The sequence below is a fragment of the Aulonocara stuartgranti genome, assembly GCF_965226115.1.
Source record: "Aulonocara stuartgranti genome assembly, chromosome: 5".
NCBI lineage: Eukaryota > Metazoa > Chordata > Actinopteri > Cichliformes > Cichlidae > Aulonocara > Aulonocara stuartgranti.
In genome coordinates this window covers 4222910-4248694 of record NC_138943.1, presented here as the reverse complement: position 1 = coordinate 4248694, position 25785 = coordinate 4222910, and the positions used below count along the sequence as shown (strand labels likewise).

Here is a 25785-nt window from a genome sequence, read left to right as displayed (position 1 = left end):
CTTTGTCTCATTTCTTTGTATCAGTCCAACACACGCACATACATGCAGTTTGTTGAAAACATTTCAAATTATGACTTAAATTTCACTTGGACATAAAGAATTACTGGACAAAAATTAATTTACAGAGAAAGTAAAACATTGAACGACAATTAAACCTTTGACTCCCTCTAGTGTTGGAATCACATGTCTACACATTGTCCGCACACATCACATTGTCCGCCTCGGGCTTGAGTTTGTTGCAGACTGCAAAGAGAAGTTATTATCTTGGATTAGACGGTGAAATCCTGTCTTTGATGGGACTTAAGCTCTTCATTAAATCCCTTCACTGAACGATATGTGCTACTTGTCTTCAGAAAGCACTGCCATCCTTGCATGTGTTATTTCCAATAAAAACAGGAGATAATTCAAATCCCTATTAGCATTGCAGGGAAACAGTTTATACATTGCATAAAAAAGCTGGATATCTGTATTGATATGGCCTGGGTGATGTATTAGGAATGAAAGTTTGCCACATTATTATTTGATTAAAAAAAAAAAAATCAAGCTACAGAGGGCTCAATATAAAGGCACCCCCCCAAAAAATTTCATTTTGCCCACATTTCATTCCAGCAATTCAAAATAGTAATCAGTAGTTTGTAAGGACCCCACATGTTTGTATGCGTGCCTGTCATTGGCCAGAAGATTTGCTGGCTTGATTGATGCATTCATCCTGGAGGAGCTACCTGAGCAACCTCTGTACGGTCCAGGTTGCCTCATGCTACCAGTAGTGACACAGACCCAAGCTAAAAGCAAAACTGGTGAAAAAACAGCCAGAAAAGATGAGGGGAAAATGTCAGCGGCCTCCACTTGTGAAACCATTCCTGTATTGGGGGTTGTGTCTATGTTGCACAACTGGTGACCTGTTATAAATCTCATGAACACCCAAGCAGCTGAAACTGATCTACAACCCTCTGTGCTATACCAGATCCATATCCCGGAGCTTTAACTGACTCAATTACATACTGTGATTAAAAATTAAAGGAACGTTTTCTTCTTTTACTACATAATCAAGCTACTAATTTACATTTATGGGTTGTGTTAAATGTTAAAGTTCCTAAGTTTGGCTTATCTTATTATTGTGTAAATACACTGCTCAAAATAAATAAATAAATAAATAAATAAATAAATAAATAAATAAATAAATAAAGGGAACACAAAAATAATACATCCTAGATCTGAATGAATGAAATATTTATATGAAATACTTTGTCCTTTACATAGTTGAATCTGCGGCCAGCAAAATTAAAAGGGTTTTTTTGTTGTTATTGTTGGTTTTTTTGGGGTTTTTTTAATGATCAATGGAAATCAAATTTAGCAACCCATGGAGGTCTGGATTTGGAGTCAAAATAAAAACAGAAAAAACACAATACAGGCTGATCCAACTTTGATATAAAGTCCATAAAACAAGTCAAAATGAGGCTCAGTCATGTGTGTGGCCTCCACGTGCCTGTATGACCTCCCTACAATGCCTGAGCATGCTCCAGATGAGGTGGCGGATGGTCTCCTGAGGGATCTCCTCCCAGACCTGGACTAAAGCATCCACCAACTCATGGCCAGTCTGGTGTAACGTGATGTTGGTGGATGGAGCGAGACATGATGTCCCAGATGTGCTCAATTGGATTCAGGTCCGGGGAACAGGCGGGCCAGTCCATACCATCAATGCTTTCGTCTCTCAAGAACTGCTGACACACTCCAGCCACATGAGGTCTCGCATTGTCTTGCAGGCCCAACTGCACCAGCATATGGTCTCATCAGGGGTCTGAGGATCTCATCTTGGTACCTAATGGCAGTCAGGCTACCTCTAGCAAGCACATGGAGGGCTGTGCGGTCCCCCAAAGAAATTCCACCCCACACAATTACTGACGCACTGCCAAACCAGTTATGCTGGAAGATGTTGCAGGCAGCAGAATATTCTCCATGCTGCCTCCAGACACCGTGGAGAACTGTCACATGTGCTCAATGTGTACCTGCTGTCATCTGTGAAGAGCACAGAGCGCCAGTGGCGAAGTTGCTATTCTTGGTGTTCTCTGGCAAATGCTAAACGTCCTGTACAGTGCTGGGCTGTAAGCACAACCCCCACCTGTGGACGTTGTGCCCTCATGGAGTCTGTTTCTGACCGTTTGAGCAGAGTTTTTGCCACAGCTCATTGATGTGCCATCCTGGATGAGCTGCACTACCTGAGTCAGTTGTGTGGGTTGTAGATTCCGTCTCATGCTGCCACTAGAGTGAAATCACCGCCAACATTCAAAAGTCACCAAAACATCAGTCAGAAAACATAGGTACTGAGAAGTGGTCTGTGGTCACCACCTGCAGAACCACTCATTTATCGGTGATTTCACCTGTTGTCTGTTCCATTTGCACCAGCATGTGAAACTGATTTTCAATCAGTGTTGCTTCCTAAGTGGAAGGTTTGATTTCACAGAAGTGTGATTGACTTGGAGTTACATTGTGTTGTTTAAGTGTTCCCTTTATTATTATTTTTTGAGCAGTGTTTTTATGCCTTTAAGAGCTGGACTTCCATGCCACCATTAAAGAAGTCACACATGCTCCGCTATATTTAGCAGACATAGATATTTTCAAAATGTAACGCTGAATAAGAGAAACCTAACCTGAAACGGACAGAGTGTGTGCAAGCAAAGAAACAGCAGAGTGAGCGCTGCAGGGACGTCGCTAGTTTATGTGTCGTCCTCAAAACAATGTGCCTACACTTCCCATCGACCCCTTCGGTAGGACGAGCGTAACCAACCGTCTCTCAAACAGCCTTTTCGACCGTACCAGCTGTGTGTGCGCTGCTTCTTCGTCTGGTCTTACACCTGGAAACATGCTGCTATTCGCTCTGAGACAGCTCACACGGGTAACTGTGCCGTTAAATATATTTCTACGCTGTTTTGCCCCCGGTGTTGTTTTCGGTTGGGTTACTAAGCTCGTATTTCTGCGTGGTTGGCTGTTTGCTAACGACAGAGTTTACTCTTTACCAATTCACAGGCTTGGTGGGGTTATGTTTCTTACTGCAGCTCAAGTGTGCAGTTTATATTTAGCGAATGCAACAAACCGCTAGCTGTTTGCTTTCTGTCCTTTATGCATTTCATTTCAAACTCGAGGCTTGTTTGCTCGCCACCGGGAAGCTAGCTGCCAGTGGTTAAGTTCGGTGAACGCAACTGGGTCCACGTGATGATGCAACAGCGACTGCTCAGTTTCATCATGTTGACAAACTGCAACAAACTACAGGGATTTAAAGTGTATGGTTTTTAATAAGGGGGCACATGAACCATATTTAAAGATATGATATTCAGTGAGAGCGTGTGCGGCAGGGATGTGTTTTCATGCTTAGAGTTGTTGATGCGTGGACATACATGTGTGTTTTTGTGTCATCCGCACAGCTTGATAGATGATCAGAAGGGAAGAATGCATGCAGTGGTGTTGAACCGTGTATCGTCTGCCTTTGAAATGGAATAAGAGTTTAAATAATATATGCAATAAATATAAAAACAAATTAGGTTTTGATCATGAAAAAAGATGCTGAATAATTAATTTTAAAGCCGCACTTTGTTTAATTTATTTTGTAGTATTATATTCATATCAACAAGCTTTGAAAATAACCCAGTATATTCAAAGCTAGTTCAGTATGCTTGGAAAGTCATAAATATAAACCCTGGTGACCTACTTTTGTAAGGTGTTGTTTTGGCCTACTTGAAGAAGTTGAGGGGCACACTGTAGGTTTGGTAACTTTGTCTGTTAGTGTTACACCACTTTATCCAAAAGGGAAAAAGCTGTAGGTATTTTTAGCTGGTTAATGAGTGGCTTTCATGCTGACAGGGGCTTTAATAAAGTCGAGTGAAGTCGAGCCCTGATCCCGATAACAGTTTGCAGATAATGCAAGCACAGGTTAACGGATGATAATATTCAACACTTGAAGAAGCTGGTTTTGGTCCAAATAATGTTCAAAGTGCTAAATGGGCCTCATAGGTTTTGGTGAGAGCACCAAGAAAGCACTAACACCAAATGTTCTACACGGGGGTAATTATGTAACACACGTGGGTGTTTTGTCCACCTTGAAAAGTAAAAGTCATTGTTTCAGTCACACCAGCAGCTGTTTGACTCTTTATCCTCATCAGTATTTACTGCTGTCATAAATACTTTACAAAAATGTTATCACAAGCTTGGTATTTAAAATAAGAAAAGAGGATACAAACTAAACATGCTAAACTGTAACATAATCAGGATAAAAAAGATCAGATAAAAAAAAAAAAACATATACAAATGTAAATTAATAAGGAGACAGGATCCAGATATTTGGTGTAGATTAAAAAAGAAGCTAAATGGTTTAAAAATATCATTATAAATTCACCAAAAGTTTAGTGCTGAGTAACATTTTATAAATGATTAATTATTTTATCAAGAGTCCCAGATTTTTAATGAACAGGAAAAAAGATTTTTCCAAGCTTAGTACGGACTTCCAGTGAATTACATTGATATGAACAAGTTTGGGATGCCCCAGATACAGGCGTGGTTTAAAACGTCCTAATAATGTGTTGACAATAACATACAGCTATCTATATCATCTGTTGTTATTTTATCTGGTTGGGCTGTTTGTTTGTTTTTCCTCCCCCGTAAAAGATGCAGTGATGAGCGCTATAAAAATCAGCAGTAATAAACCTGACTGCAGAATAGTAAACTGTATCCAAGGGCTTAAGAGTGGAGGCAGAGGCATGCTTATAAATCACACTACCATAATCCAACATGGGGAAAATAAGCTTTTCATGTAGATTTTGGCTCCTTTTATGAACAAGAAATCAGGTTTTTGTCTTAATTTCTTAAAGATTGTCTTTGTAACGTTCCAGTGCAAATTTATCATATATTCAAATTAAAATCGGGTCATTGAACAGTGAGGACAGTGTACTAGACTTCCACATTCCCAAAGTTGATTGGGTATGCTGAAAAACTGAATCACATACTGAATGCATAACAAAGCTGACTCAACATTTTCCCGAACTTTCATGTAGTTTCTCAGAAAGTTTGAGTCTAAATCTCATGTTTTCAGAGCTGGTTTTAAAAGTCGCTGCTGTTGGTGTTTTTGACGTTTTTCATGAAACTGAGTGGTTCACATGCACTCACGCTGTTCTTGTTGAATTTAATTATTTTGGTGTGCATCTTGATTAAAGTTTTAATGGACTCACAGGACAGGGTTTGTCTTGTGGTCAGGGCATGTGATTTCAAATTGAAAAATATTTCTGTGTGTACTTTTTTTCCTACACTTGACTTTTTCAGAGGATAGCGTTGAGATTTGTCCACGACGACGACGTCTTTCTGTCAGGGAAATTAATTTTGTGATTTAAGCATTTTAAAGTTTTTCCGAGGATTTAAATCCTAAAATTAATCTGCTCTTTGCTTCATAAAATATAACAGGACATTGGAGTAAAGGAACATCTTGGAAGGTTCTTAGTATCACTCCATTTGTGATTCTGAATGAGAGTGGCTTTCTGATGTGAAGTGTGACGCTTATTTTGAGCGACGAAAATTAATAAAATATAATTTTATTATAATATTTCAAGATCACAATAACCTTCCAATTTTGAACTTAAAAAAACAAAAAAACTAACACTAATCAAATACAGGGGTTGCTGACCACTGGTCTAGCCAGTACCAGTAGCTTGAGCTGGGGAATCTAAAACTCAAATGACTGAGAGCTACATAAAGCTCCCCACTCTTCTGATTGACACATTTATACAACTAGATGGCTCTATATAAGTAAAAACATTCAACAAATCCTTTTTATCCTAAAACAAACTTATGGTAAAAGAAACCCCTCCTCTTGGTTTAACCTGATGATGTCAGACATGACATCATAAGCACTTTAAAAATCAGGAAATGCTCGATGGGCCATTCCCCACACCTGACATACATGAAGACTGAAAACAAAAATGCAACGCAAGTAATCACAAATGACTTAATTCTGCAACATCTCACATGATGAAGCATGGTCAGTCCAGATTAGATAAGCAGGAAGTGCTGAATCTGTTCTCTATATGCCTCCTTCTGGTACACTGAGGCTGTAAAAGTCGGTCCCAGTTTATAGAAGTGCTGATAGAGGCATAATTGAACAACCATGCTGATTATTGATATCACGAAAACACGCCAGCTTCTAATTATACCAGGCTGCATTAGAGTGTAAGGGAAGCGCAGTAGTTGAAAGGAGGCAAATGTCTCCTAATTTGTACAGGACAAATTAGAATCACACTTTAAATATATGAAATGATCAAATAAAGACTAGAGAATTGATGTTCTTTGTAATAGGACAGCTAGCAGCAGCATGGTGACCAAAAACTGACAAATGTCCATGAAAATTCAGCAACTTTAGGAGATGACAGGGACTTTAACTGCACCATGATCTGTGGCTACCAAGTCAAACTAATTTGATTTCTCAACTTTGAGATGATAAGCTTTCAGCAGGCTACAAAGAGAACGACATGATTAGGTGGGAAATATACAATAGTTGTACCTGGAAATCCAATACAACCATCTGTTAGCTGCAGGATGATGGACACACACACGCACACTCTCACACTCTGGCAACTCATGACCCAGTTTGGTGCAATGACACAGTTTTAGAAAACATTTCTACTGTAACTGCGATATCTGTGTAAAGCTGACAAACTCTAAATCAAACCTTTTCCTTTCTGTATTTTCTTTCCTCATATTCCCAACTCGTCTTCCACCCACAGCCGCTGTGCCAGCGAGTCCCTGTTTGTCTCAGTGCACGTGCCCACCAGTCTCACGCTGCCACCCGTGCAGCGGATGAAGATCGTCCTTGGACGGGTCAGGAGAGCCTGGCTCAGGATGACCCCGAGATGTGGAATCTGCTGCAGAAGGAGAAGGACAGGCAGTGCCGTGGTTTGGAGCTCATTGCATCTGAGGTACTAGATCTTAGAAATGTAAATTTAAGTGCTTTTGTGTAAGCCTTTTTTTTTTTTTTTTTCTTTTAGTGTATATTTAGTTAACAAATTATAGTGGGGATTAGGTCTGGGCCATATCATGCCGTTCACGATAATACCGGTATAACGTTGGGCAACGATAAGAAAAGGAAATATCGCGATAGAATATGGGTAAAACGTGCATGCGCAGTGCCTTTGTTTTCATACGCACATGGTGGAAAAAGCATGGCGGCGACGGAGAATAAGAAGGGCGAAAGCGGATCATTGAATGAAACGGATGAAGCACAATTGGTTTGTAAAAATGCTGCAACTTCAGTGGTGTGGAACTGGTTTGGTGTTTGTCCGTCAGATACACACCAAAGCACAATTTTTGGTAGAGCATGCAAGTGGGCCGCCGTTATTACCGAACTGATTTTATGTGGTACACGGCGCTCAAAAATCTGTCAAAAATGTTTTAGTACGACTTTGCTAAGCTACGAAGCCGCACCGCTTGATTGTCGGAGCACTGCGGCTACCGTAGTCAGGAGCCTCGTGGAGTGATACGTACTGTGCTTCAACATAATATTACCGTATGTGTATAACCTTTTGTGGATATTATACATGGTTATGCTGAGGATATGTCATCCAATTTCCACTGGAAATTACTTTTGGCTAAACTGTCAGCAAGGAATTTGCATTTGCACTGTTAAATTTTTATATAACTTTAATGCACATAAAAAAACCATCTGCTTGTTTAAGTGAAAATACATTGATGGGGTTTTTTGCACTAATAAACTTGTGGAGTTGTAAAGTATTTTGTCTAGTGTCAATTATATCGTCAGTTATATCGTTATTGTAAATTTTCAAAAATATATCGTGATAAATATTTTTGGCCATATTGCCCTGCCCTAGTGGGGATGGAATAGGCTGCACAATAAGTGGATTAACATGAATATAAACATATATTGAAAGTCAGAATAAGTCGGCACACACCTTTTATGTTAATGCAGAAATGGTTTTGTTAGGAATAAATTCATATCCAGCTTCCTGTTAATTCATTATTCACTCACTGAGGAACTGCCCACAGTAAGCTGGAAGTCATTCAAACTTGACTTCTTTAATAGTAAAAACACTTATAAGAAACTCTGCTTGTTGTGAGCGAGACTAGCTCAGTTATCAGAAAGATTTGGGCAGCTCTTTGTTTTCATTCCAAGGCTGGAAAACAAAACATTTTACTATTCAGAAGAGCAGACGAGGTTTTATCTTCTGCTGTTCCTTCTCTCTCCTCCTGTTCCTTCTTCGCCACAGTTCAGTGGAGTATGTCAGCCCCCTCTCAACACAAAGCCTGACCACTGTAGTGTGAGATAAAGCTGATATCTTCATTCTGCCTCCTCCCCAGCTCACTCTGCAAGTCACATCACAGTACAGCTCAGACAGACATTCCTCCGATGAGAAGACGTACAGTTTTCCACATGTGTACACACAATATATGCACAGCAGTTGGCGTGACAGACGGATGCAGTAGAAAGCTGTTAGCTTCCAGGTGAAGCATTTGAATAACAACACACCACGACCACCACCCCATTCAGAGAGGCAACATTCAGACTTTATTTGTCTGTGTTCATTTTATGTCAGATCCTGTTACTGACCAGTGTGACGATATACAAGAGAGACATGTTACACAGCCAGGGCTGCAACTACTGTGGCGAAGAAGAAACGGAAGATAAAACCTTGTCTGTTCTTTTGAATAGTAACATTTTTCATTTCACACCAAGCACAGTTTATTTGAATCGGCCCTGCTTTTATCTTTTGTTCTACCAGTGACAAGGGAGGTGCTGTTCATATCATCCACTGACAACAGTTTTATCAAGTTTCTGTGCAGAGTAGATTACTTTATCAGCATTTTTGTTTAAATTGGAGCTCACATTGTGCCTGCAGTAGCCACACATACATTTTTTTTATTTTAGACAACCAAATCTGTCATATTTAGGGCTGTTTTGGACCTCTGAATTTGGTAAAGCTTTCACTATTTCAGTTAGGCCTGAAAAAGATGGAATCCAATTAAGTCTGAGCGCAGCAACTTGTTCTGTTTGGTGCTGTTTGTTTTGGCTGTACAGTGGGGCACAAGGACACAGTGTTAACTTGTCAAGTGAGTACATGTAGGAGGAGATGTATGAAAGTCTGTGTGAGAATGTCAGAACTGGATGAGCATGTTTGCAGGTAAATCTGGGTCTTGTAGTTTTAATAACACACGTTGACCCATGAATAGAAACTCCCAGGAAAACAAACCAAAATAATCTGAGCTATACTTCCATGGGAGGTGAAGAAAAAATGGATGATTTGATTAAAAAAACTAAACAAAAACCTTTTTCTGCAGATATTAATATAATAATATCCACCCATCCATTTTCTTCCTCTTGTTCAGTTCAGACTTGTGGAGAGGCGGAGCCAATCTGAGCTACCGTAGGATGTGAGAGACAGCCTGGACAGAGCTCTGCCAGTCTGTCGTAGGGCTAACACAGAGAGACAGTATTACACTGATTGCTTTTCATCAGGGAAAAATTTCCCACCATCACTTCGCAGACTTTAATTTGCTGTCGTTGTCCCATCTGTCCACTCGTGCCATTAATCTGAGTGTTCGCTTGTGTGTGTTTTCATTGCAGAATTTCTGCAGCCGCGCTGCTCTGGAAGCTCTCGGCTCCTGTCTTAACAACAAATACTCTGAAGGCTACCCAGGAAAAAGGTAGGTTTTTTATTCAGCTACACCTCTGTTTATTAACATGATTGATATTATTTTCAGTTAATGAATTTTCTGTTATTTCCTTCAGATAAGTAATGACTGCAAATGATAGTACAGAATTAGTGCTGTACTTAAAGGCTTTGCTTATACCGATCAGTCTACGCTATGGAGGAAATATTTTACCATAATGTATACCTGTCATAGTGTTTATTTTTCCCCCCCAATATGTTCTACCTGCTGAATCTCAAGCAACAGACAAATAGACAGCAAGTAGCTGGAGATTGTTGTCGGGTGTATAAGCAGTTTTCATCGGGAGCTGACTGTAACAAAAACACATAAGACTGAACGCTGGATTTACATCAGATTTGAATGATATTTATTTGCTGTGTTTGCTGGGAATGCACATAAACAACAGTTCGCCACATTGGCCTAAAAGGAACTATTGTGCGTTGTGGCCAAACAATTAATCACTGTAGGTTTGAATTCTAACAAAAAGCTGAAATTAGCAGGTTATTCACAGTAGTTCATGTTTCCATCTCCACCCTCAGGTATTATGGTGGAGCAGAAGTGGTTGACCAAATTGAGCTGCTCTGTCAGAAGCGAGCTCTGGAGGCCTTTGACCTGGATCCAGCTCAGTGGGGCGTCAACGTCCAACCGTACTCTGGCTCTCCTGCCAACTTTGCCAGTTACACCGCTGTACTCAATCCCCACGATCGTATCATGGGCCTGGACCTGCCTGATGGTGGACAGTTAGTATTCACTGTTGCTGTATTTTTGCTGTTACCCCCCCCCCCCCCCCCCTTTTTTTTTAAATTCATAAATCTGATTTTTCTGTTTTATTCTTTATGTATATATTGTTTGTTTGTTTGTTTTACTCCAGTCTGACTCACGGCTACATGTCTGATGTGAAAAGAATCTCTGCAACCTCAATCTACTTTGAGTCAATGCCTTACAAGCTAAATGTAAGTAGAAAAGCTTTCTACTGATATCTACTGACACCCGTTTATACCAGTGTCGAATGATTAGCTGGGATATACTGATGTATTTTTTTTATGTCTTATCAATGTCAGTGTGAGAAGTCTTCCAAAAGTCAATAAGCCAGCAAATACTAAGAAAGTCCAGTTTTCAGTATGTTACAGTAAGATGTTTATAACGGGTTCAGTGCTGTCCTTGCAAACTGTGTTTTCTGAAACGTAATCATTGACCGGCCAAGGCCATTTCCTCTATCTGCCTTCTTTACTGCAGACTGCAACAGGACTTATAGACTACGACCAGATGGAGATGACGGCCAAGCTGTTCCGGCCCAAGCTCATCATCGCTGGCACCAGTGCCTATGCCCGGCTCATTGACTATGCCTGCATCAAGAAGGTGCACGGAGAACTCTCTGCATTCTCAGTTCACCCCGTGTTCACCCCGTCTTTTTCTGTTCTGTTGTGTGCTTCACTTTTCTTCTTCTTGTTATCCTGTATCAAAAGGATGGATCAGCTTTGTGTTTGTATTTAAAACTTAATCAGCTTTTTTGAGGTGACAGCTTGGTCCTCTGTCACCTTAAAATAGAGGACAAATGTATAAGAAGGGCCAAAAACCATCTGAATCTAATGCAGATGGAAAAGAGAATGTATTTTCACCTCACCTTTTAGGGCTAATTAAACGCTTTTGTAAACCACAGAACAATGGAACTTTCCTGCCACATGTGTATACATGTTGGTCTTAATTTTATAACTGTTCCCTCATCCTGCCTCTTTTTCTTCCAGCTGTGCACCAACATCAATGCCTACCTGCTTGCTGACATGGCTCATATTAGTGGCCTGGTGGCAGCCAAAGCCATCCCCTCGCCCTTTGAACATGCTGACCTGGTCACCTCCACCACGCACAAGTCCCTCCGTGGAGCAAGGTAAGGTCAAACTGTAAGAGACACGGGTGGGAACAAAAATCAAATTGCTGAGTAAAAATTGTAAAATTGCTTCATCAGTAAAAGATTCTGTTCTGTCCAGGGCTGGTCTCATCTTCTATCGGAAGGGTGTTCGCTCAGTTGACAAAAAGGGAAAGGAAATCATGTACGACCTCGAGGACAGGATCAACTTTTCTGTCTTCCCCTCCCTGCAGGGTGGACCTCATAACCATGCCATTGCTGGTGTAGCAGTGGCACTCAGACAGGTCTGCACAACACACAAATACCGAACTGCAAACTTGGATCTGTTGGTGTTTTGTTTTCAAGACTTAAAGCTGAGGAGCTTAAGAACATGTTGCATAAACTTCAGTCAGTAAAGGGAATAGTGCAGGGGTAGACAACTCAGGCCTCGAGGGCCGGTGTTCTGCAGGTTTTAGATGTGTCCTTGATCCAACACAGCTGATTCAAATGGCCAAATTTCCTCCTCAACATGTCCTGAAGTTCTCCAGAGGCCTGGTAATGAATTAATCATATCATTCAGGTGTGTTGACTCAGGGTGAGATCTAAAACCTGCAGGACATCGGCCATCGAGACCTGGAGTTGTCTACCCCTGGAGTAGGGTATTACAGAGCCAAATGTAAAGGCTAACTTACTGTACACTTTTGGTTCTGTGTGTCCAGGCACAGTCTCCCCTGTTTAAGGAGTATATTGACCAGGTGCTAAAGAATGCCAAGGCTATGGCTGCAGCTCTTCTCAGCAAAGGCTACACTCTGGTATCAGGTAATCTAGCATGCACTTCTTTACTCAGCACGGAGCATTTAACACTGAAAATTCATCTAAAATGTCCTGTAACAAAATGTAAATTACACAAGAAAAAAAGCACAAATCCAAAAATGATATTTGTTTGTTTTGATGTATAGCCTTCAGTTATATACTCTGCAGTGTGTACATACACCTTTCTTTAATCCCTTAGTAAATATTTTTAGCCAAATAACTGGTAAGAGTGGAAGATCGTACCAGTAAAACACATTCCTAGCGTATTTTTTCCCTTAATCTCGTGTAATGTACGGGTGACTTATTTTCCTCCTATTTATTGAAAACTGGCTGTTCCAGGTGGGACCGACAACCATCTGGTCCTCGTGGACCTGCGACCTAAGGGTATTGATGGTGCTCGAGCTGAGAGGGTGCTCGAGCTTGCGTCAATCACCGCCAATAAGAATACCTGCCCCGGAGACAAGAGCGCCCTGACGCCTGGTGGCCTCAGACTTGGTGAGAAACAGCTTCACATCACACTGTGTTTGCTGGACACACACCAGGAGGTGGTCATACTTATTAAGGATTAGAAACCACGTGCTTCCCTGTATATTCATTTGAAATCTTAATTTAAATCTCCCCCATCTCAAGTCAAGTGGCTTTATCGTCATTCCAACCATGTGCAGTGGTACAGTACACAGTGAAACGAGACAACGTTCCTCCAAGGCCATGGTGCTGCATATGACATATAACAGACAATCAACACAGGACTACATAAAGTGCAATGTGCAAAGACAGTGCAACACCAGACAGAATAGAACGATACAGACACAACAGTGCAATGAAATTTCTGGATCTGATGTGGTGATCGGTTGTAGTTTTGACACATCTCAAGCCTGTATAGGTTATTTACTGACCTTTTAAGAAGCTCCCACTCTATGCTATTTTTTTTAAAGACTATAAAGCAAAATTAGGGGGAAAACACAAGAACAGGAATTAAAAGATCTAAACTGGAAAAGAACAATGGGAAGTGTATTTCAAGCTTAAGTGATGTGTTCTTCTCTGTCAGGTGCTCCAGCCCTGACCTCGAGACAGTTCAAAGAAGCTGACTTTGTGCAAGTTGTCGAGTTCATGGATGAGGGTTTCAAGATTGCCTTGGATGTCAAGAAAAAGACAGGTGAGCCTGCTGTGAGGAGGGGGGCAGATTAATCTGTAGCTCAGTGGATGCCTAAAACATGTTGAAATTCTTTTTACCAAAGCACAGTTTGAAACTGTTCATTATTAACTGTAATAGCATTAGTGAATTTATAAAGTCAAATATAGTGCACGGTCTTTAAAATTGCTGCATGAGAGAAGACAAAATGCCCAGTGGTAGTGAAACAGAGGAAGCTAAGAATAAACATCTGAGCATTTCTCTTTTCTGTTGTTGTTTGCAGGAAAGCTCCAGGACTTCAAGAACTTCCTTCTTCAGGACCCAGAAACGGTGGCTCGCATCGCAGATCTGCGCCACCGTGTTGAAGCTTTTGCCAGGCCCTTTCCCATGCCAGGGTTCTCCGACCATTAGCCCACTGTGGACTCACGGGTCTATCACAGCCAGATGGCAGAGAGCCGGCAGGGCAGAAGTGTGGATGGAGTGAAATGTGGCTGGAGCCTGTGAACTGAAATGGCTTGAGTTCGCTTTTCCAATCATAAATGGGAAATAATTTTTTATACTGCTTTGCAGTCACGAGTCATCTGTTTGGGGAAAAACATAGCTTCCATGTTGAGTTAAATAAACAATCAAATGTGACAGATTTTCTAGAGCAGAACAACATATTTTCTATTGTGTGTGTGAAGATTTTCTTCTTCACATGATTTCTTAACAAAAGTGTGTGGAAGAAATAATTAGCAACAGTCAGTGTCACAGTCTGACTTGGTAAGTGCATGATTAGCTACTGTAATAAGGTGCACGGAGTCTTACTTAATTTGAGTCTTAACTAACGTCACTAATGTAATTTCAATGTGAACGGGTGTGCTGGAAAAGAGGGGATCAAAAATTACACCAAGATCTTAATATATTTTAATATACTATATCTTAAATATGCAACACTACAAACTGCTTTTATAATAGGTTTGAGATGCACGTTGTCGTCTTTTGGCACTGCTTTTCTTCCAGCATATCATAGATGCAGGTTAAAATTTCTATATTTTATTATGTCAGAATAATTCTAAATAACCAAATGGAATCGTAAATAGCATTCCGTATTAAGTCATACCTTTGGTCTGTTTACAAAGAGAAATCTTTTCTACGTGTTATTTAAAAAGTATTAATTGTCATGTCATTTCAATCCATTTTCCTTTATTTTATTACAAGAAGGATTTTGTACTGCTGATATGTGGTTGTTGTTTTTTTCCACTGTGGCTTTTGTGTGATCTAAAGTGAGAAACTGAAAATCAAGCTGCTTCAGAGTACTTTGTTGCACATTTGGTTTAAAGACTGTTCTCAGTACAGTGAGAAGAAACGAGTTGTCTCGTTCAACAATTAAGAACTGGATGTTAGAAATTACGTGGTACTTTTTCTTTGAACAAATGCAAATAAATGATCCATGTCACAATTCAGCCAAAATACATTTTACTGCAGTGTTCCCAAATCTCTGATCTTTGCTGTACACAAAGGTTTGAACCAACCTTTTACACATTTTACTAATTTTATTAGTGTCATTCTAATAAAGTCCAGTAATGAAAATGGGGTCAGTGTTGTCATTAATATTTACATATTTGTTCTTTTCTTAGAGCCATAGATGATTAAAATAGAAAAACGTAGAGTGAAAAGACTTTTTCATGTCTTTGTAAATCAGTTGTGCTGACATCGTACAGAATTTCCTTACTCGCTGCTTGCAGTGTTTTCATTTGTAGCACTAAAATATCTCTCCCTCTGCAGCCCACCTGTTTTCTCAGTGCAGGAGAATGCACAGCTAGCAGACTGGAGGGGGCGTAGCTGTAAGTATGTGTCTCGATAGATGTGTCTCACAAAGTAAACAAGTCATGCATGTGAGAAAATGAATAAAAGAAAAAGTTTTGGGGGGCGGTTCTTCCTCTGAAGATTGGAGTTCAGTCAAAAATAGGAGCACGAGAAGATTAACTGCCTAAACACTGAAAGAATTGCAGTTTTTGGCTTTGTCTTAGCTCATTTCTGCTGTGTTGGCTGTCTGACAGAATTTGGGGGACTTTGTACCGAGTCACTACTTCTCCATTTGAACTTCATCAGGCGAGACCCGGAGAGGACTGCAGCTGTGACCATGACGCACTTCTTTTTTACTCTACCTTTCATCTCAAGACAGATATCAGAAATCAGCATCAACCAAGAGTAGATCAGTGAGGTTAAGATCAAATTTAGGTGATTTAATTATCATATTCTTATTATCTGATGCTCTTGCTAAATTGCTTAAATAAAACAAGTATTCAAAAGTTAAAATTTTAACAGTAAAGGTTAAAACTTGTGAAAAACGACCGCATTTTTCAATGGTTCAGAAACTAATTCCTGCAGTATATTTCTGAATCTATTCATTCTGCCTAGACGATCATCAGAGGAGTCCTGCACAGTTAACGGGTGTGGCTGATGAATTGCACTTGATCTGCAACACTACTCATGCAGTGTTTCTTCTGTTAGAGCTGGACAAGTCTGCTCACCACCGGCTAAAACCAGTTTCTGCACTGCCTGTTAAAGTAAAACTCAGAAACGATGACCTTTTAAACGGAGAGCCAGTCCAGACTTCCTGTCCATGGATCACCGGTTGATCCACAGCACGTGCACATGACATCAGAGCCAAAAACACTAATCAGTGCAGTGTAAGGATAGAGTTATCGAGCACTGAGAGTAACCCCAGCACACTTGCGCCATCATGCTTCGATATCTGTCATCACAAAGCATTTTTATGTAAATATGTAGATAAGAATAAGAGAGAATATAGAATAAAAGAACAAAACAAGAGGTGGTCAGTATCCAGGCTGTGAGGGGTCCTTGATGATGATGCTGGCTCTCTGCTGAGGTCTGCCAGTATAAATGTCTCTGAGTGGAGTTAGTGAAGTGCCAATTGCCTGCTCTACCACTCTCACCACCCGCTGCAGTATTCGCTTGTCCTCCACAGTACAGCAGTTAAACCAGAGTGTACAGCAGTAGGTCAGAAGGCTCTCAATGGTGGAGCGGTAGAAGTTGATTAGCGGTTTTTGTGGTAATTGGGCCTGATACAACTTCCTAAGAACATATAGCCTTTGTTGTGGTTTTCCTACCTGGTGGGAAACGTTTGTGGACCAGGTAAGGTCGGCCGAGATTTGGACCCCGAGGAACTTAAAGCTTTCTACCTCCTCTCCATCAATGTAGAGGGTGGAGTGGTCAGATCGCTTTGTCCTCCTGAAGTCGATTACCATCTCCTTAGTCTTGGCTGTGATCACATGTAGGTTGTTGTCATCTCTGTAGGCTGAATCATCATTGTACTTGATCAGTCCTATAATGATCATGTCATCAGAAAATTTTATAATGGTGTTATTGGTGTGAATTGAAGAACAGTCATGGTTAAGAGTATAAGAGGGGACTGAGGACACGGCCCTGTGGAACGCCTACATTCAGAATGCAGATGGAGGTGGTGTGCTCTCTGTGTTCTGGGGTCTGTTGCTCAGGAAGTCCAATATCCAGGTGCACAGTGAGTCACTGAGTCCTAAGTTGCTTAGCTTTTTTTAACCAGTTTGCAGGGTTGAACTGTACTGAAGGTGGAGCTGAAGTCCACAAACAGCATTCCCACATAAGTGTTACTACTGTCCAGATGTGAGGGGTTGTGTGAAGAGCTGTTATTATGGCATCCTCTGTTGACCTGTTTGCCTCGTATTATGGGTCGAGGTCTGCAGGAATAACAGCCTTAATGTGTGACATGCTAAGTTTCTCAAACCATTTGGCAATTGTGGGCAGGGATATATTATAGATAGTCATTTAAGCAGCTCATCCTGTTCTTCTTGGGTACTGGAACGATGGCTGACTTAAAGCACGATGGTACTACAGACTGTAGTAGTGAGAGGTTGAAGATGGTGAAAACCTCTGCTAGTTGGTCTGCACATGCTTTAAGCACTCTAAGGTCCAGCTTGAGGCAAATTATTTTCCCTTTTTTGTCCAAATAAGTTGAAGAATGTAATGTCAAAAACGTTAAAATGCCAATCTTTATTTTCAGAGAAAGTAAAACATTGCACAATAAAACCTTTGAACACTGGCTCCCTCTAGTGTTAAAATTACATCTCTACATCATCCACCTCAGTCTTGAGTTTGTTGCGGAGGCTGTAAAGAGAGGTTTTAGGTTACTCATTAAGTTGTACTAGCAATAGGGGGAAAAGGCTTTGATAGGACTTATTAAGGCCATCATAAAATCCCTTGACTGAATGACTCAATGTGGCACTACTTTCCAAACCATCTGGGTAAAAAAGGAACACCATTTATATATAAAATACAGTCTTGCAAAGTCACCTGGTGAGGTAGGAGTGGACGTCAGAGAAGCCGTGATATTGAGCCAGGGGGAAGAGGATGCCGGTTGGGCAGCGGCCCTCACGCTGACGACAGAAGCTGCAGTTGCAAATGCCTCGACAGGGAGGGCATTTCCAGTCCTGGAGAGAAAATGAAGGTTTTAAAACCCGAATCTACGGGTATGATGGGAGGTCAATGTTTCTACAGGTTTCATTTTTGTTATAATTTTATACATGACCCGTGTCCTAATATCTCTATACAAAACTTTAATAATTAAGTGTGTGTGTGTAAGATGAACAGTTTTTTTTTTTGCTTTTGCACAGTTCAATGTTGGGGTATCATCAGTCTGACCGGATCAAGCAGCGCTTTTTTGACATCCTCTCCATATCGGTTCCTCAGACACGGCCCGCAGAACTGACCCTGAATCCCACGGCAGTTCTCACTGCGACAGCACGTCTTTGTGTCAACAGTTTTCTGACGGCACTGATGACACGTGGAACCCTGAAAATATATAAAATACATAAAACTAATGATAAAAGGTAGCTTTACAACATTCCCTAACCAGCCTCAACATTCTCCAAATTTTAGATTGTGTAAATGCATTTTTGATTAAACTGCTAATCTACATGTGGAGCTAGACTTGCTTTCTGATCATACGGATTTATTATGAACACCATTCAGCACAGCCAGGTTTCTGGCTCGAAAAAACCCTAAAAACACCAGTCTGAGCTCAGGACGGTGGTTTATCTTTATCGGTTGTCTCTCCGCTTCAGGTTCTGTGCACACTCAGATAAAAGGTTCATTTCACAGGTCACATGACTCTTCTTCACAAAACGATCCCTACGAGTGTTGCTTATTCCAGACACATTATCTGATGTGATACAATAGTGATTAAGATTCTTTAATGAACATAAATAATCTGCTCCCAACCCTGGTGATTTAACCAAGTACACTTTCATGGTACATAAAACTCTAAGCTTGAGATAGCTGACTAAGCCGTTAATCTTGCTTCATAGAACAACCCTCAGTTCTTGGGTGTTTATGCAGTCTGCAGTGTTATCATTATTAGGTGGAGAAGGAAAAAAAGAAAATGAAAAAAAAAAAAAAAAAAAAAAAAGCATACCAAGCTAGGTTACCTAGCCACCAGGCTAAAGTCGATTTATCTGCCTCTGGTAAATCAACACCTTAGGTGAACCGTAACCTCAAACCCTTCTGTGTAACCTGCGCCATCACCTGCTGTGCACCTCTCTACAAATGTAACTACACGTCATGGAAACACAGCTGCACAGGCATAAACATGGGAACAGTGTTGGCTGCTTGTGCAGGCTTCGTTGTAGCCTCTACAGAGCAGAAGCCTAAATTCAGTTTAAAGGGAATGGCATGGTTTTGTCGCTCTGTCGCTCCTTTACCTTTTCAGTCAACACTTGACCTACAGAAAGCGTCATCTCTTTCAGGCTATGTACAAAAACACAGGCTGCATATAGAAAATACTTCACTTTACATAGCCAAAGATAAAGGCAAGCGCACCATCATGAATCCCACTTAAGAGCACCAAGCAGAAGGTGGAGGTCACAAATGTACACTCATAAAAAGGAGTTTAAATATAACTGTCAGATGTTCTCTTGACCGTAGGACACAGACAGGCTTGCCACGAAAGCCTAAAGAATAGGTTTATTACTATGTGAAGGCAATGTGTACAGAATTTAAAAAAAAAAAAACCCCAAAAAGAGTGTTTATCTCAGAAGTCCTCATCCAACCATGTATCCTGATCGCCTGGAAACACTGAGTGCTAACGGGGTTTGAATAACAGCAGCAGTAAACTCACTGTGACACTGTTGTAGACTTTCTCGGTCATGTTGTCTGCGACCAACTCGAGATCATCTTCTGTGATTTCTTCTACCGGACGAATAACGTGAGGTTTGCTTCGATTACCTCGTGCGACGCCACGACGCCGTGGAGCTTGGCGTACCTGAAACAGATGATGAGAAGAATAATCCACTTAGCTTCAAGTTTTAAATGGATACTGACAAGAAACAGATTAGAGAATAGAGCAGAATAAAATGATGGCTTTCACTCACTGCCACACTCCTTATCACTCTGGTTCACTAAATGTTTGTATAGTGTTGGTTGAGGAAAGCATACGCACGGTTCAGAACACTAATGTTTATTAGATTTTCTTGACTGCCATCTATTTCAAAGCTAAACCAATAAATAAATCACATGTAAATATGTACATTACTGCACTATATTGAACAAATGCTCCAAAGGCCTTGTAGACTTTAACTGGCTGCTGATAAGTGACAGAACTGACCTCCAGCAGCTCCTCCTCCAAGCTGAGCTCCACTTCTGCCTCCTCAGCGGCCAAAGGATCCTCCGTTCCCGACATGGACCTTGTCAGCCTGCGAGATGCCCGCTCTGGGTTTCTCCTGGACTCTCCTCCAGTCGCAGCAGATCGCGGCGGATGCTGCAGGAGTGATACGATCCATAAGGAAATTCAAAAATTCAGAGATCTGCTGAAAATTCCTACATTTTCCACGACACTCACAGAGCTTCTGTCTTTTGCCTTCTGTTTTCCTGCTTGTTTCTTCAGCAGCCCTGCACCTCCTGGCATTTTCTGTAGGTCTGCCATCAGCTGAGCCAACTGTTAAAGATGAGCAACAGGAGTCACTGTAGAAGGTCAGCACTTGAAAGTATTATTGTACTATTCACTGAGACCAAATTTGTTTGTTTTCACATCAGTTTGTCACATTTTAAACTCGGTATGTGGTGCCGTGTCTGATTTACCATGGCTTTGTTGGCTTTAATGTTCTGCTCTCTCCTGGCCAGGAAAGTGTCAGACGCATCATCTGCTGAATCAGAACCATGGTCCTCAGTCGAAGCAGGCCGAGCTGCTGCTGCCTCGCCATCCTCGAATTTCACGTGTCTCTCCTCCTTTGTCCTATTGCGCTGTCCTGTCCTTTTCACTCCTTTCTTGTGTGTCGTCCTCTCCTCCGCCTCTGAATCCTCATCGTCGGTAGACTGCTGGGTAGAGGGAGCTGAGCGCAGAGCCACCCTCAGCCTGAAGGGCTTAACTGTAGAAGTAGCAGATGCTTTAGATGTAGTTTCCTCCTCCTTGGGGAAAATGTCAGGCTGAGCTTCATCTCCAAAACTGCAATTCTGCTGAATATCAACACAGAATAACAGATCTTTTTGCCAAATCCCTTTACAGAAGTAGTCTGTCTGAATGAATGCAGAGTAAAATTACTGGATTTGGTAACACTTTATCGTGAAACAACCAAAATACATGCCGATTCTAATTATTGCCAGAGAAAACCCACACATGATTACATCTTTAAGAATCATTACAAAAGAAAAAGAGAATACAGATTTATTAAATCATAAAAAGGAGGTTAGTATCAATTGATGCTCAGAAGAAGTGGTAAAAATCGTCTTCAAATAAAACACATTAGCTTGTAGAGTTGGTGCTTTTTTCTTTTTAAATGTAGTATATAAACAATTTAAGCCACCTCTCAGCCTAATGTGTCCCACATAAACAACCACTCCAAGTTAGTACTTGGCTTTCTGGTCACCCCAGTATATATGAAGGTTTAAAGGTCTAAAACCAAACAAAATCCTACCTCATCTTTGAGTTCAGTGTCGGAAAAGCCGTGAAATGTCACATCATTTTCAGAGTCCTCCAAAAAAACATCAGCAAGCTCCGCTGTTAGCGAATTCATCCTTAAAACCGTGCCCCAAAGACAGAAAAATCACCAAAATTAGCCTCAAAACCGGTGTAGGACACGTTTATCTGAACAAACAGGTAACCAAATGCTACTTTATTGGCCTCTCTGCCGCCTCTTGTGTGTGTGTGCCTAACCTGGACTGTGGATAGCACCCTGCTAGCCTGTGAGTTTTAGCTAGGCTCCCGCACACCTGCAAACACACCTTCAATTACTCGTTTTAATTGCCCGCTGATTTCGAAGCTGCCCGAAAATAAAATAGATTATTGTGATTTTGAGGGTTAAATTAGCACGAATTTGCTGACGTTATTATATGACCTTTTTTTTCTCTAAAATTAAGCTTTTTTCTTTATTGTATGTTAACAAAAACATGACGTTTGAGCCAGGAAAACTACAGTTTGAGGAAACCGACCCCAGAAACGAAGAGCTTCATCCCGCTTGCTGCTGTTTGTGATAACAAAATGGTAGCTAAAATTATTTTGATTTCACGTTCATGTGGTGAATAATGCAGTTAGACTAGATATTTTTCTTTTCCTACATTCTCCAAACTGCATTTTGTGGCTGATTAGCAGTGAAACACCAGTAAGACCTCCATGGAGGCCATGAAAGGTGTGGAAGGATGTTTATCTTCCTTAATCCTGAAGGACAATATCCAGCCATCATGCCCTGAAGCTCATCTCACTTGGATTGAGTAATGAATGATCAGCTGACTCTGTGGCCACCTCTGTGATAGCTTTATTTATGTACAGCATAACTTTAAAAAAAGGTACCATTTTACATTTACAGTTATGCTCAAATCTCTCCATCTGCAGGTGGCTTTAAATTATGAACCTGTACTCATCGTCAAGAGATCCTCCACGTACTGAAAAAACTGGATGTATGTAATATGTTTGAATATTTACTCAGGTATTCCAGTGACACAACCCAGGTCATACCAATGCGCAAAAGGCCTTTTGAAGTATCATAATTTGAAATATTACACTGATTATAGCAAATAACTAATCACATTATTTATGGATTAATTTAATGTAGCGTCAGTTTTATAGTTTATTTCTTACAATGTGCTTTAGCTAATTGTGAAACTTTTATGAATTGCACAGAGTCTGTGTTGATGTCATTGGAGACAACAAGCATAAAAAACTCAGTTCTTGGACATTAAAACTAAACTATGTAATTCAGTGCGGCCATCGTGTCTGCTGTAAACAGATTGTATGAACCCTTTTGAAATCTGTGTATTGTTGAACAATTTCCAAGTGCTGATCCATGATGTCATGGGTTTTATGTGTTGGCATGAGTCACAGGTGAAAATAACTGTCAAGTCAGGCGTGTGTGTGTCACGACACACACCTTAACTCCTGACTCCACCCATTAAAAAAAGATCACTCAGATTGTTTTCTGTTTTAGCCATGTTCCCATGTGTGATGGGCCATTGCCATTGCGTAAACAAAATGCGCAGGGTCCCTCCCAAAGGGCGTGGCTTCCTGATGTGCTTCTTTAGCCTTCCGGGAGCTGGATGCGGAAGACAAACACGAAACTGCTCTTTCGGAATTCCTGAAACTTCACTGCAATCGAGGTAAGTTCCAAAGGTAAAACCTGTGAAATCTTTAGATTTTGATGCAGTTATTATAAGTGACACGTGTGGGACAAACAGCTAAAACTCACAATAACGACTGACTGAGTGTGCTGAACTTGCTGTGTGGAGAAACATGGAGAAAGTGTTGCGGATTTACAAGCTGTTGAGTAATTATGACTTCATGTTTTGTCAGATCATCTTCTGTAAGAGTATACATGTGGCATTTAAGCCTTTGTTGTGTGTTGTATTGAGGTTTATAGCAGCGATGAGCCTTGTTCTATACTGACAAGTGCTACAAAATGTAACAGTTTCCACGGTAAACACTTAAAAACAAACAGACGACAGATATTAAGACCTTCATAAAGGGAGGATCAATTGAAGGGGTTTACTTTGGTTTAGTTTTATTTAGGTGTTCGCATTAAATGGCTTACTTTGTGCATCCGTGTGTACACCAAACACAAATTGTGAAATGAGAAACCGTGACAGCTAGAGGTGATCAGGTGAGTAACTGCCTCTGGCTCTGATGTCTCTTTGTCAACAACCAACCAAAAAAAAAACCCACCAGATATTTCTCATTGTTGTTGAGGGTAAACACCGACTGCTTTCCCCTTTTGTTCTGTCTTTGTAAAGTGAATATCTGGTTTTGATCTGGAAAAATGAAGAAGCTGTTAAATGTTAACTGCTGTTTGTTTAATTTGGGTAGAATCACGAATTCAATCAAGATATACCGAGTGATATATTTAAGTGTTATTTTAATTTAATCCAATATTTTTAAACTGCATTTCCTTTGTCTTTCCTCTAGGATTTTTCTGTTAGGTCAGTGTGTGTGTATATACATATATATATAAACCATGTGGCCAAATCAAGGTAGGACATCAAACATGATTACCATTTAATTATGATGTTTTATGTGTGTCTATAATTGCTTAATAGCTTAGGAGTTTGAAGCATACAGTGTGTAAGATGGATGTGTGCTTTTACTTGTATCAGGTCCTCCTCCTCCAGTCGGCCCACCAAATCCTGCCTTTCCTCCTGGCTACAATCCTGCTTATCCTGCTGCCCCTCCTCCAGGAGCATTCCCCCAGCCTCCACCTCCATATTCTGCTGGCCAGTTCCCAGCTCCTATGAATCCAGCCATGGGACCATACGGTGCACCAGGGGCAATGCCTTATGGAGCTCCTGGACTTCACCCTTATCCTATGGCTCCAGGTGGATATCCAGTTGTTCCTCCTGCAGGTGTTCACCCAGGTCCATATCCACACTCCCCAAAAGGCGGCAAACACAAAGGTTGTCATCCTCATCATGGAGGGCTAAATCCCATGTCTGGAGCCTTAGCCGGGGGAGTTGCAGGAATGGGAATGGGGCTAGTTGGGCACAAAGCAAACAAAAAGATGCACAAGAAGATGAAAAAGGCACACAAACATAAGCACTACAAACATGGCAAGGTGAGACTGGGTTTAAATTTAGAATGTCAGAGTTTATGGTTTAATTTTTAAGTTTTGAGTGAAAAGAGCAAACAGTTGGTGGTGACTTTTAAAACCGTGTGTTTCTTTGTTCACTGTTGAAGATTGCTTAAGCAGATCAGGCATTTTTTATGATTTAAAATCTATATTTTAACTGTTTTAAAACGATTAACAGATGTATAATTTCCTGTTTCTGTCTTCACAGTCCTCCAGCAGCAGCAGCAGCAGCGACTCAGACTGAGGCGACTGGTTTGAAGCATGGCTTTCACAAAAAAAGCTGTGTAACAACAGCACAGCGCAACTATTAACTACTAACAGTTAACTGTCAATGCATTAAAGCAGTTCTTATAGCCTTTTGCAGATTTTTGCTGAGTCGCAGCAAATCTCACATGTTCAGTATAAATGTATGACACTAGAAATGCATACAGCAGCTCTTTTTTTTTGTGTGTGTTACTGTCACAACTTTAATCGGCACTGGGATTCCACCTCATGTTGAATTTTACTTTGGTTTGTGGTTTTTAGGTGAAATGTTGCAATTTATCTACTGTTACTATTCTCTAATATTACAATGACAAACATGTAGATAACTGAAAAAGAGACTGCAGCACTGTGCAGATGATTTTCTTAATGTAATTAAGTTAAAAGGGATATAGAAAATATAGTTAATTAAAGGTATATTTTTTTTTAATTTTATGATCACTACTGTGCATGGCTGCAGAAAAAACCTGTTGCTTGTTAATATCGTTCATTTTAAAGTTAAATAAATAAATTGTATTAATAAATGAAGTTACATAAAAAGTCTATGGTGTGTTTGACATTGCTCGGAAAGATCTAGATTTTTTTTTTTTTTAAAGAAATTGTAATAAATGTTATGCTCACTAAGGAGACAGATTTAATAGAGAAGATACAAGAATTTAAATACCTGGTGTCAACCATCCAGAGTGAAGAAGAGAGTGTAGGGAGGGTGGAGACCAATCAGGGATGATTTGTCCCAGAAGGATAACAGCAAGGGCAAATAGAAAGGTTTCAAGGGTTTACTGCTATGATTTTTGGTAGAGAGGAGGCAGAGTTGAAGATGCTCTGAAGGTTTTCACTGGGATTTAACCAAAATGGGACAGGATTAGACGAGTGTATCAGAGGGACAGCTGAGTTTAAGCAGTTTGGAGAAAAAGTCAGAGAGGCAAGGCTGATATGGTGCAGAGGAGGAAGAG

The 25785-nt window shown here is 40.6% G+C and overlaps 3 protein-coding genes across 6 annotated transcripts; 2 read left to right on the top strand and 1 right to left on the bottom strand.

Moving 5' to 3' along the window:
• Positions 1–2750: 2750 nt before the first annotated feature.
• On the top strand, positions 2751–15059 carry LOC309706955 (serine hydroxymethyltransferase, mitochondrial-like). The gene is made up of 12 exons (XM_082533987.1): positions 2751–2893; positions 6762–6953; positions 9614–9693; positions 10239–10439; positions 10571–10652; positions 10936–11058; positions 11445–11584; positions 11685–11847; positions 12262–12361; positions 12695–12850; positions 13404–13511; positions 13771–15059. Exons 1-12 carry the CDS (start codon positions 2861–2863, stop codon positions 13896–13898), a joined length of 1506 nt encoding a protein of 501 aa, XP_082390113.1. The 5' UTR covers positions 2751–2860; the 3' UTR covers positions 13899–15059.
• A 1544-nt stretch (positions 15060–16603) lies between these two features.
• Positions 16604–22066, bottom strand: LOC309706956 (cell division cycle-associated protein 7-like). 3 transcript variants are annotated; one of them, XM_082533989.1, is made up of 10 exons: positions 21951–22066; positions 21676–21731; positions 21437–21536; positions 20604–20978; positions 20365–20460; positions 20131–20283; positions 19645–19788; positions 18171–18320; positions 17823–17959; positions 16604–16818 (listed from the first exon to the last, which is right to left on the bottom strand). In XM_082533989.1, the coding sequence occupies exons 1-10, from the start codon at positions 21969–21971 to the stop codon at positions 16800–16802; spliced, it is 1251 nt and encodes a 416-aa protein (XP_082390115.1). In that variant the 5' UTR covers positions 21972–22066; the 3' UTR covers positions 16604–16799. The 3 variants fall into 3 exon arrangements, with proteins under 3 accessions (XP_082390115.1, XP_082390116.1, XP_082390114.1); XM_082533990.1 differs by having other exon boundaries at positions 16604–16791; XM_082533988.1 differs by lacking the exon at positions 16604–16818 and adding an exon at positions 17483–17636.
• prr13 (proline rich 13) lies at positions 21752–25367 on the top strand. Of its 2 annotated transcripts, XM_082533992.1 has the most exons (6): positions 21752–22002; positions 22351–22415; positions 22943–23111; positions 23914–23978; positions 24102–24556; positions 24780–25367. In XM_082533992.1, exons 4-6 carry the CDS (start codon positions 23963–23965, stop codon positions 24813–24815), a joined length of 507 nt encoding a protein of 168 aa, XP_082390118.1. In that variant the 5' UTR covers positions 21752–22002; positions 22351–22415; positions 22943–23111; positions 23914–23962; the 3' UTR covers positions 24816–25367. The 2 variants fall into 2 exon arrangements, with proteins under 2 accessions (XP_082390118.1, XP_082390117.1); XM_082533991.1 differs by lacking the exon at positions 22351–22415.
• Positions 25368–25785: the final 418 nt, after the last annotated feature.

Excerpts from the sequence above, each read along its gene's own strand:
- LOC309706955 (XM_082533987.1), top strand. The coding sequence starts at position 2,861 with ATGCTGCTATTCGCTCTGAGACAGCTCACACGG. Across the intron at positions 2,894-6,761 it reads CTCTGAGACAGCTCACACGG|CCGCTGTGCCAGCGAGTCCC; the intron begins GTAACTGTGCCG and ends TTCCACCCACAG. Across the intron at positions 9,694-10,238 it reads GAAGGCTACCCAGGAAAAAG|GTATTATGGTGGAGCAGAAG; the intron begins GTAGGTTTTTTA and ends CTCCACCCTCAG.
- LOC309706956 (XM_082533988.1), bottom strand. The coding sequence starts at position 21,971 with ATGAAGCTCTTCGTTTCTGGG. Across the intron at positions 20,461-20,603 it reads TTAAAGCCAACAAAGCCATG|TTGGCTCAGCTGATGGCAGA; the intron begins GTAAATCAGACA and ends CATCTTTAACAG. Across the intron at positions 18,321-19,644 it reads AAGTCTACAACAGTGTCACA|GGTTCCACGTGTCATCAGTG; the intron begins GTGAGTTTACTG and ends ATATATTTTCAG.
- prr13 (XM_082533991.1), top strand. Across the intron at positions 24,557-24,779 it reads AGCACTACAAACATGGCAAG|TCCTCCAGCAGCAGCAGCAG; the intron begins GTGAGACTGGGT and ends CTGTCTTCACAG.